Source organism: Falco naumanni, chromosome Z (genome assembly GCF_017639655.2).
Source record: "Falco naumanni isolate bFalNau1 chromosome Z, bFalNau1.pat, whole genome shotgun sequence".
Lineage (NCBI taxonomy): Eukaryota > Metazoa > Chordata > Aves > Falconiformes > Falconidae > Falco > Falco naumanni.
This window is the reverse complement of record NC_054080.1, coordinates 70,561,772-70,578,761: the sequence shown is the minus strand read 5'-3', so window position 1 is coordinate 70,578,761 and position 16,990 is coordinate 70,561,772. Positions and strand designations below refer to the sequence as shown.

The window sequence follows — 16,990 nt, the reverse complement described above, 5'->3', positions numbered from 1 at the left end:
TACTATACCTTTTAACAATTCTTTTTTTGTGAAAATTAATTCTTGGAATCACATTTAAAAAATACACAACTGTCATATTTAGCTTTCATATTTATGTATTTACTAGTTTACTATGCAAACTCCTTATGCTTGTTCTTATACATTCTGACAGTGATATTATCTTGAACAATATACATTAATTCTTATTGCAGACACACAACAAATTTGGACTAACAGAAATACAGAAATTAAACAAAAGGTTCCTTTTCAAACGTTCAGTACAGTTCCCTGAAAATAGAGATTTTCATCCTTCGGTACATTTTTCTCATAGTTTGGACAGTCCCATTTTAGTAGTTTCAAATGACAAGTTTCCTATGACCTTCTGGGGGAGCCTTTATATCTACAAAGCTTCCATCACAAAGAAGTCTCTAGATTAACCTCTATCACATAATGATGGAAGGCAGCTTGCATCTCATTATGCCAAAAAGATGTGTCCTATCAACCTGTCAGTACCAATTTGACTGGCAACTTCAAAGGTAAATACCTTTCCATCATAACAAGTATTTAACCGTGGGGAACTTAATTTTTCAAATTATTCTTAGGTGAAGAATAAAACCTCTGGGGTAGCACCTACTGTAGCTCTGGCAATCTCCACTCTCATTAAATTTGCATGAAGTAACTAAAAAATGTGTGCTGCTTTTAAATATTGAGTTAATATTTCATTTTTTTTTCCACGGTGACTGATTCACTTACTAGAGAAAAGGGACCATAGTAACCTAGCCCCCTTCTGGATCTCCATAATAACTAACAGCAAAACTGTCAAGTCCTCAAAGCAGCAGAATGAATGTAAGATGTCTTTTTTTTTTTCTCTCTTTTGGTACAGCCCAAAGCACTTATTTAGAAAAAAGCGGCAGAGCCTTACCTTAGCTGAGTGCTCCATGGTAACAACCACTTTGGTCTGTGCACTGGATACCAGGTCCATGGCACCCCCCATTCCTTTCACCATCTTACCCTAAAATCAAATTTTTAATCAAAATTTTACATTTTTACTATTTGAAAAAATAAAAGAGAAAGATGCAGTATATTGGCTGCAATAACAGCACATGATATTCACTTTTTCCTGCATGTAAAGCCCATCTATTTCACTGCCACCATATCCAAACACTAACAGAGCTTTACCACAGCAAAAACAGCTGTCTCATTCTAGGCTTTATATGACGCAAATAGGAGAAAAATGATGAGTAGAATAAAGATCCACTGCTGTGGCTGGTGTCCTGGGATGTAACTTAAATCTCAGTAATATCATTGGCTCAATGGAAGGCCCGACACGGAGGAGTGATGAATTTAGTTCCAATGGTCCTGGCATTAATAAAGCAGTGTTCATTCTCCTGTGGTAGAAATGTCGTTATTTCCTCAAAAGAAATCTTTGCGTATGAAGTGTAGCAACAAGAGCATTCAAGCACTCTCCACCTGCCAGTTTGGAAAACCATGGCTCATTTCAATGTATCAGCACAGATTTTTTTGTTCTATTCCGGATGTCTGTGGATTTCATTTCAGAACATGGGCAAATAAATGAATGGGGATCAGTATTCACTTCTGTTTGTCCCTCCAACCAAGCAATGCTTTCTGCCTCTGTGCCTCATTCTTATCTTAAAGAGTGTCAGAATTGCACCTGTTATCACAGCAGCTGTATTATGGCTTGGTGTTCAGCTACCTCTGTTTGTACTTTCCATAATGCTACAGCATTCAACCCCTGCCTGCTTCCACCATCTTAAACTGAATGCATCTGATCTTGGAAGGTAAGAGGTCCAGACCTGACACACTTCTGATAGAAATCACTGTAAGTACAAAGTTCTATCAGTATAAGCAAAGCAGTCATTTTTGGAAAACAAGCACTAGACCCAAGAAAACAAACAAGGCAATAACCTCGTATACCACTCCAGAGATGTTGAGGAAGGCAGAAAGCAGAATGGAACATCAAGACACCTGCATGATAGGGGACTTTAGTAGGAAACATGAGGCAAGGAACTTCACAGACTGAAAAAAATTAATTTCTATGTCAACTGTTTTCTATTTGCTCTCTTTTGACTGGTTATAATCTGTAATTACAATAAATTACCAACAGTAATACAGTGTAAGCTGTTTTATATATAAAAATCTAAAAGCATATGGTTAAATGACCAGAAAACTTCCTAGTAAAAAGCTTTTCTCTTATGCTTCCTTTTAGTAGCTATGTGATTCACTACCTTGCTAGTATCAGCACCTAGGGTCCAGAATATAAAACATACGGAAGAGACTTGTCTCATTAAGCTGCCAGACCAGCAACTCATTGGTCTCTTGATAGTTATGGTCTCTTGATAGTAATGAAGGTACATACACACACACCCCAAAACTAATTGAGTTTTCTTACTGTTTGCACAGCAACGAACAAATCATATGTTCCTGTATCTATTATGAACAACCACTTTGGAATTTGTCTAGTCAGATCAGCATTGAATATTAATCACATTAATTAACAATACTACTAAATATTTATTTGTAAATACAAATCTGAAAGGGATGAGAAGGTTTTCCTCTGTCCTTAACTTTCTGGCACTGCTCAGATCATTCTCCATCCTATTTGGAGATACAGAGCTCTTACAGAGACTGCAGTGACTTCGCACCTGCCTGCCAGAGGCTCACTGACAAGATAATGTATAGTAGCTGAAGATGATGGATTGTCTCCCCAGCAACTCCAAATTCATTTGCAGTGAGGATTATGCTATCAACACACCTGCCCTGACAATGCCATTAGTTCATTTTCCAGGCCTTTTAGTTATATTAACTAGTAAAGACCTATAACAACTAGGAAATATTTGAAGAAATAAGTGCCAATGAAGGACAATGACAACTCTACTGCTGGAGAAGCTGTCATGCAGGATTGAGAGAAAAGACTTTATCCCTTTGCATATGCAGAAGCAGGGAAATGAAAGTTCAGTTGAAGAGGACTTAGAGACATTTAAATTGCTCTATCTGCTTCTTCTTTTTAGGCAAACATACTCATCACTGTCAGGTGCCTGGTAAAGCAAGTCAATCAAGCATTAACTCTAACTAGCCAAGTAATTACATGCTCTTATCCTGAGGAATAGCCAAAGCATAAGAGCCTTACATCACTCTCAGTGCATCTACCAAACTCCCACAACTTACACTTTCCCCAACACCATCCTGTTCGAGGGGAACCTGCATCCTAAATTAGAATTAAAATGCTTGAGACTAAAAGGTGATTCCCAAAAGACATTTTGTTCCTTTTTGCCTAGGACAAGTATGTTCTGATATTTATAAACACTGTACATTTACAAGCAATTTCTGTTTCTTTAAAATTTTAATAGCATATTTAATTGTATCTGACATAAGTCAGAGTGGTTTATTTAAATATTTTCCAGGTAATATCTACTCTGTCATTAAAATAAACATTTTCTCCACCTGAAGACCACTTGCAATGGCCAACTCTGTTGTAAAATCTCAAAAACACACTAGATTTGGTTTATAGTGCCAGATACTAGCTGAAGTGGGAACTATTCAATTCACCTCAATAAAACGTTAACTTGTATTTATTTTGATTAAACAAGGCAAATTGCAGACAGTAAAACTGTTTGCATTTGGTTACTTGATAAGGTATTTAAGTGTAATGACCTGTAAAAAGCTCAACTGTTTTAAAAAAATCATTAAAAAGTAAAAAGGAGGTGCTTCAAACAACCAACTGCTAAATTACGTTTACAGATTTCCTGGTCCTTCTTATCATGTTGGTAAGGTCCAGTGTTTGCATGCCCTCCCCCTCATTTATTTATTTAAGATTATTTTGGTTAGTTTCCAATTACATTGGTGCTGCTAGCTTAAGAAAACAGAGGAAAGACAGTTCAGTGGTAGAGAGCACTGGTAATTTGAAGCACTATTTTAAAGCACATTTCATCAGCAAGAGCTCGAAGTGAGAAGAAAAGTTTTTTGAACTGGCCATGCGCTCCCTGGGTGGTCCAATGTTGGCAATACTTATACAGAGGGTTAGGCAGAGGACAGACACAAGCTCAGTTTCTTCATAGCTTCTCAGTTGCCATAAAAGGTCCATATTGCAGGGAAGAATTCTGCTTTTCCCATAATTCTTCATCAGCAGTTCTTTCTAACTCAGTCCAAATAATCTTGGGATGCAAGAGGTGGAAATTAGTGGATGTGATGGATTTGGGTTTTTTTTTTTTGTTAAGATACTCAGCTCTTCTGCTTCATCACAGCCATAAAGCCACACAAAATTAGCAAAATTTCTTATAATGCCTACTTATTGCAAAATACATTATTTTGTTATTATGATGATGGGGCATCTTTAAGAAAATATGAGGGAAGGGTACATATTTTCTCATCTGATGTCTTCATATCTGAGCATCATTTGAGCGATCAAAATACAATATTAAAGAGACTGAGAAAGCAGTTTAGCCTAACAGTAATTCCTAAACAGGATCCTAAACCTTCCTGTTGGTTTGGTCACTTGTGGCATCCAAGACAGCCTGTGGTATTCCAGCAGAAGCTTATGAGTACTCCAAGATGAGTGAGACAGTCAAGATGTTTTTCAAGAGAAGGTGAAGTCTTTCCACAATGGTATTGCAAGTTAGAAAGATGCTATGGCAAGCAGGAAGCAATTTAGAAGAAAATCCAAACAGACTAAAAAGAGATGGCTGTGAGAAAAGAGAACTCGGCAGCCTTCAAACACTGTTAAGGTCTTGCACCCATGCTGGCATTTTACACCTTTCCTCTTCATTTCCAGGAGGAAGGACTTTCCTTCCGTAACTGAATTTTATAGCTACTCCCAACATCACAGGACAAAATGCATCTGAACTGATCTGGTTATGTTAAAAGAACATAATTTTTTTTGAGATAAATAGATATCACATCAACAGTACAGCAAAGCAGATGCTAAAAAAAGCAGAAAGAGTGAAAACTTATAAGTGGTAAATGCAGAATGTGAAGGATTAGAATGCAGATGGAAATAAAAACTTGAATAATCCCATTTCAAATTGAATATCAAAGGACAGCCCAGGTGAAAATGTGTACCTGTTTGAAAAGGAACTGAGCTACTTCCCTGTTGACAGTCCTTGCCCATATTGCCAACTGCCCTAATATGGTATTAAATCAAGAGAAATTTCAGATTAAATACTTTTTCCTTCTATTAAATAAAAGAAAAAATACATATGCCTAACACTATGCTCGAAGTTAGTAAAACTACTATTTCAAAAACTCTTACAGAAAATAATGAATGCTTCTAGTTTAAACTACAGTCTTCACGCAGGCTCCCCATTCAATCAGAATTTTCAGGCATCCCCTTGGAAGACCTTGAACAAGCTACCTAGGATGACAAGAGTAGAGGTTTTAAGAATGTCAGTATTGTCTCTGATGGCCACAGAAACAGATTAGGTGGCAGGTACAGAATCCATCACCAGTCTCAGCTTTCTTAGGAAAGGAAACTATTATATCAGGCCAGGGACAGCTACTAAAATTTAGAGTAACCGGAACAGTATGAACTCCACAGAGAAAAGCAGAAATGAAGGTAATGCAGTGGATGGATACAAGATACTTCTTTCACCACCATCAATATTGCTAACACTGCAGTTAAAAGAATGAACTTGGGACCACTGCAAAGCCGTCTGCTCTGTCCCTCTCTGCAGTGGTGCATATTCACTACTAACATACATCAGTCACACAGGTCTTCCTCTCTGTATAGGTACTGTCTGTCTTCACAGACATTCAGCTTCAGGAGCACATTCAGCTTCAAATGACATGCACAGCACAAGTAGGAGGTCATCAAGAGCCATATATAGCTATTTAACAAAAATATCCCATCACTTGTTGTGGGGTTAAATGTTGCTGGTTCACAGTTTTGGGGGAGTGCACATCAGCACAGACCATAGCTTTGTACAAAAAGGATACTGGCCAGAAGGTAGTATTAAAAAAATATGTACGCATAAATCTACTCTAAGTACATAAAATGTAGATGACAGTCCTTTGGCCGCTGCTAAATCCTGCCCAATGTTTAAGGTACATTTACAGTTGTTTCTGAAATGAAAGCCACAACTCTTCCAGATTTCATTTTCAGTTTCTTCAGTGAGAAAGACTGAAGACTGTACCAAAAAAGATGGATAAAGCTGAAGATTACAGTGTTCTGAAACACACTTCCTTGTGCTATTTTCCACTGATTTTATGTCCTTATATGGCACAATTACAGAATTATTGTAATTACACTGTCAACTATGACAGCTAGATTAGATTTTACTCTGAGAATATGACTGAATAAACATTACCATGAAATGCTGGGAAATCATTAATGGGATTTTTATCTCAGAGTTGATAATGCAACAACACAACAAAGGGTTAATACTGGCTAAATGCAACAAAGCTGAGCACGCCCTACATGCACAAAAGGGTGAAGATATGTTCAAAATAAAGATTTAGTTGTATGGCTAAGCCATACAGAAAATGACCTGATTTTCAAGAACACGAACAGATATCTCCTAACACACATGCACACATAATAAAAAGCAAAATTAAAAAGTATATTTGAAAAAATGGAATGTAAGCTCTTGAGTAACTGATACTTCTTGGCAAAATCTATTAATAACTCTTTCCTAAAATGTAGCATACACAAATATGTGCACTAACTATATTTCTAACTATATTTATATTTTCACTTTCTATAACCAGAAAATTAAGGCAGCATAAAATTGGTCAGATTTCATTCCTTAATTTTCTCATATAAAACTGATTTGAAGTAACTGTTGGCAATAGATTTGAGTGAATGAGTGAAATTCAAATGAATACATTGAGAAACTGCATCTCAGGAGCAACTCAAAACAGTCTGTAACATGCTTGCTTCACTGAAATGGATTTGCTTTACAGTGATGAATGCCATTTCATTGTAATGGACAGTTTGGGACAGCCTTCCATTTACCTTTGCACACTATTTCCAAAACACAAAGGTTAGCATGTAATAATTAAATACTACTGCCAACATAATACTAGTCTCACTTGAAAGGGATGGTTCCATATCATAGTCACAATTATTACCACTAACCTACAAGCATATGTCAAAAGTCTCCTTCCTGATCTGTATTTTTGAGACAGGCAGAACTTCTTCAGCTGCTGTCATTATATAGATGCCTAAAGCAGAGCTGCCATCTCCCACATTGAAAATTTAGGAGAGTATCAATAAAATACAAACAGTGAGCTCTTACATCCCTTCCATGCAGCCTGAAGAGAAATAAACACAAACAAAACTGATAGAAAAAGCCCTCAAAAAGGTGGAAGAAATACAGCTAACCCAATACAGTCCCTTTCTCCTTTGAGGCTTCAAGACTCTTCCAATGGTGGTGACAACATGCTGCGAGGGCTCTGCAGGCTTCCAGGCATGTGTTTATTGGGAAAGAAGCAGTAAGCTGATATACTACTGTGGGCTTCATTCCAAGACAATGTCTGCAACAACCTAGCATCTCATCATATTAAAATAATATCCCATTGAAATGTAGATCTTCAAAGAGACTTTAGGTAACTGCAGGTCCTGTCCTTCTCCTTTGTTCAGCTATTGCTGTATAAGCCCCACATGTCAGGCTTGAGAGATGGGCCCATGCAAACCTCATGAAGTTCAACAAGGCCAAGTGCAAGACCCTGCACCTGGGTCAGGGCAATCCCAAGCACAAATGTAAGCTGGGCAGAGAATGGATTGGGAGCAGCCCTGAGCAGAAAGGCCTGAAGGTGTTGGTTAGTAAGAAGCTCAACATGACACAGCAATGTGCATTTGCAGCACAGAAAGCCAACTGTATCCTGGGCTGCATCAAAAAAAACATGGCCAGCAGGTCAAGGGAGGTGATTCTCCCCCTCTACTTGACTCTCATGAGACCCCACCTGGAGCACTGCATCCAGCTCTGGGGCCCCCAACACAAGGACACAGACCTGTTGGAGCAAGTCCAGAGGAGGACCATGAAGATGATCAGAGTCTGCCTGGAGCACCTGCCCCATGAAGACAGGCTGAGAGGTTTGGGGTTGTTCAGCCTGGAGAAGAGAAGGCTCCAGGGACACTTTATAGCAGCCTTCCAAACCTAACAGGGATCTACAGGAAAGCTGGAGAGGGGCTTTTTAGTAGGGCCTACAGTGATAGGACAAGGGGAAATGGCTTTAAACTGAAAGGAGGTAGATTTAAATTAGACATTAGGAAGAAATTCTTTACTGTGAGGGTGGTGAGGCCCAGAGAAGTTGTGGATGCCCCATCCCTGGCAGTGTTCAAGGCCAGGTTGGATGGGGCTTTGAGCAACCTGGTCTAGTGGAAGGTGGTTGGAAGCAAGTCTGGTGGACGCAGGGAGGTTGGAACTAGATGACCTTTACAGGTCCCTTTGAACACAAACCATTCTATGATTCTGTGATTCTGTGTCCTAGACATCAGACAACTTGCCGTTACTATTAAGAGAAACACAGTCACTGAGCACATTAACCTGTGTATTTTCTGTTCATACACAATTTAGCTAACTTGTAGTGCTTAATTTCACAGGTAATAGTTAAAATGTTTCTCAAAATTTCTGGCATTGTTCTACAACTTGAAACAAAACAGTGACAGTTTGATGCACTCAGTGCAACAGAAATATTAGAAGAAAGTTAGTAGACAATGTGTTTGGATTCAAAATGAAAATAAGCCTTGTGCAAAGACACTACTACTCAAGCAAAGTGGCAAATAGCCTGCAACAGGGCTCCTTGGAGAAGACCTACAGTGTTCTCAGGCATTCAGGGATATGTGTCCTTTCTCTCATCATTAAAAATGGTAACTTCAAGTCAGAAAAGCTCTTGCTGTGGAGCTCTCTGCTCTCAGGTTTAGCACTACAAACAGTAATTAAAAACAAGAACAAAAAACCCTCCCACAGTCACACACTCAGCTGGCCTCTGACAGTTTACTTTCATTTATGTTTCTACCAACGGCCATGCAGTTCACCTCATAGTAAAAGTGTTAAAAACCATGCAAAAGATGTACGTTGAAGCTCGGCAGAGAAACCACCAGTAATGTATAAAATTATACTCCTAGTGCTTTAGGTTATACTGACCTCTACAGATCATAAATTAAAATATTATTTTAAAAATTTGCATTGGGTTTCCTCATGTCTTCAGGTAATGCTTTTTGATAAGACTTAGAATTTTTGTATAATTTTCTTTCAATTTATTTAATTATTAACACTTAAATCCTTTAGCTTTGGCTACTCCAACTCAGAGCATTAAAAATTAAGGCTGCTGCTTCTAAAATTCAGTGATTATTTATTTACATTTTCCAAAAACAATCCAGATCTATCTATGCAAACTGCATTACCCTGGACAATTTACATCACCCTCGTTCCCAGTCCCTTAACTGCATTACCTTAGCTACCAAAACATGAATTTTATACTCCAGCAGAAGAATATACAAGCTAATATTCTTGCTCAAAATTGTATTTTTTATATTATTTGTAGGGAATAGAGATGTTAATAATATCAGTCCCGGTATCGTCCCTGAGGCTGCTGCTTCTTAAAAGAACTGCTAAGCATGAGGCTCTGAGCCTGGTGGTTTAGGAAATTGCCAGTTTCCTTGGCACCTTTGCATATAACTTGTCTGCCCTCGTGGACTTACACGTGACCAATTTACCTACGAGTCCTCAGTTGCCTTCTACGATGGGCACTATCCACCACTCCTCAAGTTCTACCACTAGCCATATAGACTATGCCACTAAAGTCTAAGGCAAAGATGTTGAGTACCTCAGCAGAATCATAGATTCGTTTAGGTTGGGAAAGACCTTTAAGATCACCAAGTCCAACCATAAACCTAACATTGCCAAGTCCATGACTAAACCGTGTCCTTAAGTGCCACATCTACACATCTTTTTAATACCCTCAGGGATGGTGACTCAACCACTTCCTTGGGCAGCTTGCTCCAATGTTTGACAACCCCTTCCATGAAGAGATTTTTCCTAATGTCCAGTCTCAACCTCCCCTGGCACAGCTTGAGGACATTTCCTCTTGCCCTACTGCTTGCTGCTTGGGAGAAGAGACTGACACGCATGTTACTACAACCTCCTTTCAGGTAGAGAGCAGTAAGATCCCCTTTAAGCCTCCTCCTCTCCAGGCTGACCCCCCCAGTTCCCCCAGCCGCTCCCCACCAGCCTTGTGCCCCAGCCCCGGCACCAGCCCCCTGCCCGTCTCTGGACACGCTGCAGCCCCTCTGCGTCCCCCTGGCAGTGAGGGGCCCAACCTGAACACAGGAGTCGAGGGGCGGCCTCGCCAGTGCCCAGGGCAGGGGGACAGCACTGCCCTGGCCCTGCTGGCCACGCTGTTCCCGGCACCAGCCAGGATGCTGCTGGCCTCCTTGGCCACCTGGGCACACGGGGGGCTCATGCCCAGCCGGCTGCCCACCAGCCCCCCCAGGCCCTTTCCCCCCAGGTGGTTCCCAGACCCCTGCCCCCAGCCCGCAGCGCTGCAGGGGCTGGTGTGACCCAGGGGCAGGACCCGGCACTGAGCCTGGTTGAACCTCACACAACTGGCCTGGGCCCATCGCTCCAGCCTGCCCAGACCCCCCTGCAGAGCCTCCTGCCCTCCCGCAGATCAGCGCTCCCCCCAGCTGGGGGTCACCTGCAGACTCACTGAGGGGACACTCCATCCCCTCGTACGGGTTGTCAGTAAAGCTATTAAACAGAACCGGCCCCAGCACGGAGCCCTGCGGAACACCACTGGTGACCCCTCGCCAGCTGGATGTAACTCCATCCCCCACCACGCTCTGGGCTCGGCCAGCCAGCCAGCTTTATACCCGGCGCAGAGGGCACCTGCCCAGGCCACCAGCAGCCAGTGTCTCCAGGAGAATGCTGTGGGAGATGGCGTCAGGGGCTCTGCTAAGGCCCAGGCAGGCAACATCCACAGCCTTTCCCTCATCCACTAGGCGGGTCATCTTGTCGTAGAAGGAGATCAGGTTCGTCAAGCAGGACCTGCCTTTCACAAACCCGTGCTCTGGGCCTGATCCCCCAGTTGTCCTGCACGTGCTGTGTGATGGCACCCAGGATGATCTGCTCCATGACCTTCCCCAGCACCGAGGTCAGGCTGACAGGCCTGTAATTCCCCGGATCCTCCTTCCTGCCCTTCCTGTAGATGGGCATTACACTGGCTGACCTCCCGTCTTCTGGGACCTCCCCAGTTTGTCAGGAGTGCTGAGATATGATGGAGAGCGGCTTGGTGATCTCTTCTGTCAGATCTCTCAGTACCCTTAGGTGGATCCCATCCTGCCCCATAGACTGGTGCAGGTGTAAGCAGGGTAGAGATCAATAACTGTTCCCTCTTGGACTGTGGAGACGCCATTCTGCTCTTCCTCACCCCTGTCTTCCAGCTCAGGGGGCTGGTCTTACTGTTAAAGACTGAGGCAAAGGAGGCACTCAGTACCTCAACCTTTTCCTCTCCTTTGTCACCATGTTTCCCCCAACATCCAACAAAGGATGGTAGATTCTCCTTAGGCCTCCTCTTGTTGTTAATGGATTTATAGAAACATTTTTTATCACTTTTTACAGCAGTAGCCAGACTAAATTCTAGCTGGGCTTTGGCCCATCTAATTTGCTCCCTGCATAACATCGTGACATCCCTGTAGTCCTCCTGAGTATGTTACCCTCTCATTAATGATATGCTTCATAGTTATACTATTCACCTTTAGGAAGTTTCCACCTACTGAAAAGTGATATCACAGACATTTCATCCATTTTGCTCTTTCAGATTTACCAACTGCCAGCTGTAGGGCTCCTCTATTACTGGTCCAATGGTTCTTCAGCCGTATCAGTTGTCACATTATCGGCTAGGGAATGTACAGAAATGCACGGTTAAAAGGCAGAGTCCCTGGTGTCACCAGGAGACATTTCAGAAGTTCTGGTGTTTTGTTTTGACCTATGTCCAGCCTCTGATCCATGTCACAATGGCAACAAGAGTCATGTAGCTTCTATTAGGAAGGCTGTAGAAAATAAACCAGTACTTCATAGTAAGATGTAGCCACCAGAAGAGCAGCAGAAACTGTTCCATGAAGTGCTTCTATTCTGAGGGTCTCAAAAAGTCACTGGTAGAAGAACTACAAACAATTCACATACAGGCAGGGAGATGCGCAGTCAATCCCACAACCTCTAAAATCCCAAGTGAGACAATCTAAACTGCCACTGCAACCAGGACTGCTACGACAGTGCATGCTCATGCTGCTGCCCTGTAGATGCAGTGAAGCTGCTGGCTGGCAGAAATTTCTGACAGTAACTTGCGAAACACAGATAGGTCAGCTACTGTGTCCCTCGCTCATGAAGCAAAATGCGGCTCCATCCAGTAGCTCCCAGCAACCGTGGGCTCCCATCTGCTCTGGCCTCTCTGCCCTACTGCATGGCTGTCTCCTCAGCGTTTCTATCTCTCTTAGCTACCTCAGCTCTCTGTTCCCAGGGGTTACTCAGAAGTTTCCCACCTCCTCCTCCTCTCCCTTCACAGAAACCCTTTTGTTAGTTAGAGAAATACCAAAGGAAGGAAGACAAAAAGCCATTAAGTATTAGTGCTTAATGGAATAAAATTACCAGTAAACACCAGTGTTGAGGAAATAACTTCTACCTAAATGAACAGCACCGTTTATTGCATATGCTTAAAATAGTCTTATCCTCTTCTTACTTTACCCACAGGATTTTCCTCTCCATTAGAAAAGAGCAGATAAGAGCAAAGGGCTGTAACTATTGCAATGAGCCTTCCTTAGCTCAGTTCCTAACAAGTGCACGTAAATACACATATGCATGATCTAGACCTCAAGTGTTATCGAGCTCTCATGGAACAGAACGGACAGCTTCAAAATGGTGCTTAGCCAAAACACAAAACTTAGGAGTTATTACTTGCCTCTGAAATAATGGTGAATACCATAATTCCAAGAACCCAAAAGCTACAGTGTATAAGAAATACTTAAATCAATCCCAAACACACAGCTACATTAAAAACATTACAATGAAATACAGCTTAAAGTTTCCCTACACTAGTTTTCAGCAAAGTCAATCTTTGTATCACCCTACACAAATCCTGTAACTAAAAAAAATGTATCTTGCTCATAATTCAACTTAACTGACAATAACATATCATCTTACAACAATTCAACTGCAACAAATAAGATATTTGACAACAAATATCTTAAGGGTGGGTGTCAAGAGAACAGGGCCAGGCTCTTTTCAGTGGTGCCCAGTGACAGGACAAGGGCAACGGGCACAAACTGAGAACCAGGAAGTTCCACCTGAATATGAGGAGGAACTTCTCTACCTTGAGGATGACAGCACTGGACCAGGAGGTTGTGGAGTCTCTTTCTCTGGAGACATTCAAAACCCACCTGTATGTGATTCTGTGCAACCTGCTGTAGGTGAACCTGCTTTAGCAGGTGATTGGACTAGATGATCTCCAGAGGTCCCTTCCAACCCCAACCATTCTGTGAGTCTGTGATCTTATTTACAAGAAAAATAGGAATTATACAGGAATTATTTACTACTTAAAAAAAGAAAAAGCAAAAAAAAATTACATATCTATAGCCAAAACCAAGAAATAATTCAAAATAATTACAAAAAGTTCACAAAACATGGCCTTGGAGAAGGAACAGACACCATAAATACTTCAAGCTAAGAAGTAACAACTTAAGCTCAAGAAGAACCAAATAGTTAATGACAGCAAACAGAAAATTACTTGAACTATGTGTGAACTATCCTAATTAGCATACTAAAAGATCCACCCTTGAGCCAAGAAAGCCCCCTACTAACAAAGCCCCCGTGGAACAGTGCTGTGAGAAAAAAAATAATGCTGTACTTTTAAAAGGAGATGAGGCCTGTAAGAACCAATCAAAATTGTTTACAATTAGTCATAATTAATTGTTCGAAGTCTATGTATACAATGTTTTGCTATGTGATGAGAGGTGGGCTAGCTTCATGGGTTTACTGCCTAGCACCCATCTCTGAGCAGACATGCAATAAACCGTTCTGTGAGTGGATAGGCTCTTGCACACTGGGTGAAGAACCCAGATTTGGGGTAACAGGAAAATCTGAATGCCACATGCTGGTTAATCCTATTTTAAAAGTCTGTACTATAGAATAAAAAAACACATCAGTAAAGCAGATTAAGAATCACCTGACAAACAACTCAAAACAAAGTAACCAAAGGGAAATGACTGCTGAAATCAAGTATATTTACTCAGAAATACAAACTCACTGTAAAAGAAGTTTGCAGACAGCCAAAGGTTAATAAGCGTGGCAAATGACGATAGCAAAAAGACCCCTCATAGTGTAAGCTAGTAAAAAGGTACACCTCAAAGGTAACAAGACAAATAAAAACTACCCAAAGTTGTATTTTGCACTTTCCTGTTTTGAAAACATACTTGTTACTCATGAATTTGGGGCCGAACAGAATGGAGAGACATCTTCATAAGCAAAATAAGCAATTTCAGATATGGAAAATAATGCCCTCGATTTGGATACAAAACTAACATCATCATCTTTTGAAGAAGATAAAGCACTGAAGGAAGGAATATAAAAGTCTGCACAGTTTTGAGAAAAACTTAGAATACAAGCTAAAGTTCAATGTTTCAAGAAATACATTTGTAAATGAATCTGTCTTATTAATGCAAAATACTGACTTTGTGTTTTGATAGTTCAGATCTTGAAAGACAAGCCACAAAAACCATCAGTAAATGAACTTCAACATCGTGATTGGAAAAATGAGTTTAAATTCTATATGGTAAATAGTATGATGAAAGAAAGTAAAAAGTGCACAAAGCTACTGGAAAGCAACTATTACTTAGTTTACCCTGAAAGCACTGTGAATGCTGTACTTTTTGATCAGTCTAAATCTAGGACAAAAGCTAAAGTGGAGTTTTCAGAAGAAGTTTAGACTGCTAAATGTTTTGCTTCAACACAGGTGTTACTAGCAAGTTGAAAATATCACAAAAGTAATAATGATAGTCTCCACTTGTGACATACCTTTGGAAACTGGTGCTAACAGGAATCAAACAAGCTCTGGATAGTCAACTAAATATATTGGGAAAATATCTGTGGAAAATACCCTGATTTTGAAGTTTACCTGAATACAGTAAAAGTTGCATATTCACCGTTTTCTCTAAAGGTAACAGTGCGTGTACTCTGAACACATACTTAATTTCTGATTTAATACTTGAACATCAAAACATACTTTGTTGTATGAAATATAAATACATGTAGTTTGTAAGTTCAGAAAATGCTTGTTAAGCATGACCAAGTTTGTTAAACAGAAAAGACAAGCTATGAAAACCAACAAAAGTTGGCATGAGAAAATGGCAATACACGTTGATTTTAGAAAATGGCAATACATGTTGATTTTAACTGCAAGATTGAATTTAAAATGTCCTGCAACTCTATTTACAAATATTAGAATGAATAAACCCCCAAATACTGCTTGCTAAAAAGCTTTGGAACATAGCAGGCAAGTCTTAGGAAAAGCCAAAGGGAACCGAGCTCAAAACAAAAACAGAACTGGAAATACAGCACAATGGGCTTTTTTTTAAAAAAGCAAACAAAAAAAGTCATCCCATGTAAAATAAAACCAAGCAAGAAAAGAAGTGGCACATTGTTCCAGCTCATGATACTGCTTTTCAAGAATGAACGAACGCTCTAGTGAACAAATTTTAGATTCAGCACAGATGGAACTGCATGAAATTTTATATGCTGCGTTACCAATATGGTCAGTTGAAATTACTGGGATTTTTTTGGCATTAAAATCTACCCACTGATGATTCAGCAGTGCCTTTTTTCAAACATTTCAGCTTAATAAGCTATCACTAGACCTGCTTTTTTGCTGGTTTACCAGGAATACTTTAGAGCAGGAGTCTTTATCTATTATTTGTTTGCTTAGGTATTTTGAAGTATACATCTCTTACCACTTCAATTTACAAAAGCAATGAAAAAGCAAACAAAGCAATTATTCCTACCTAAAATTCAGCCCACAGCCTTATATAGTGGCCACTTATATAAGCCACACTTACATAGTGACTTTCATTTTGCAAAAGTATGAAGAAAATGTCAGTCTAAGACAACCCAGATAAACAAAACCAGGATTTATCTGACAATCAAAATAGATATGTATAGATTAAAATAATCTTGCACTGAGCCTATAAGAAAATTTCTAAATACTATTTACAAAAAAAATATTTGAGCTTATACTAACAATTTACATTTAAATATTTTTCTAATCTATCTTCAAAATTTTTACAGAAAATGTAATAATTCAGAATAATTTTTAAAAACCACTATGTAAGCAACTAATTTCTACTTATAAGACAACACAGCCACCACAAGTTAATGTGAAGAAAGTGCTTTCACAAAGCCAGAGCTACTTCATCCAGTAAAAGAGTAGTTCTTAGACTGATATGAAGGAAAAAATACCCTACTCAGCTTCTCAGTGTCATATATCTGCAGTACTGGACTGAAAATGTAGACTACCCACCATTTATTTACATGAAACATGTGGCAAAAATAGTTTACTAAGAAGTTCGAGTTAGCTATTTAAAATACTTAATTTGAGTGACTTATCATACCTTTGACATACAGAGCAACAGATAAATCAGCGAACATCCATTTCAGTTACCCAAGGTTGTATCTCCTTGAAAATTTACACTATCATATTATTGCCTGGGCTCAAAGAGCAAACCTAGGGTTAAAAATGTAATTTGAATTATTCCTTGTATTTCAAAGTGTGTGTGGGTTCCTCTGCGGAGGCTGGTTTAATTATTTTGTGTTCTAGCGACACGTTCTTTTAACTCAAGACAAAAAAAAGAAATTGGAATCGGACAATGCAAAGCTAACCAGTATCACCTAATATACATCATATTGGACTCCTATGGTATGTCTGACCATCGGATCACGTTTAAAACACAGAGTTCCATCAAAAGAAAAAACAGCAATAGGAAAGCACACATAGAATCCTAGAGAGATGT

The 16,990-nt window shown here is 40.0% G+C and overlaps 1 protein-coding gene across 1 annotated transcript in view; it reads right to left on the bottom strand.

Annotated features, from left to right (window-relative positions):
• Window positions 1–16,990, bottom strand: part of OXCT1 (3-oxoacid CoA-transferase 1) — an 85,922-nt gene that overhangs the window by 15,610 nt on the left and 53,322 nt on the right. The window contains exon 14 of the mRNA XM_040580011.1: window positions 902–991. Within this exon, the coding sequence (XP_040435945.1) occupies window positions 902–991 (90 nt within the window). The remainder of the gene's footprint in view (window positions 1–901; window positions 992–16,990) is intronic.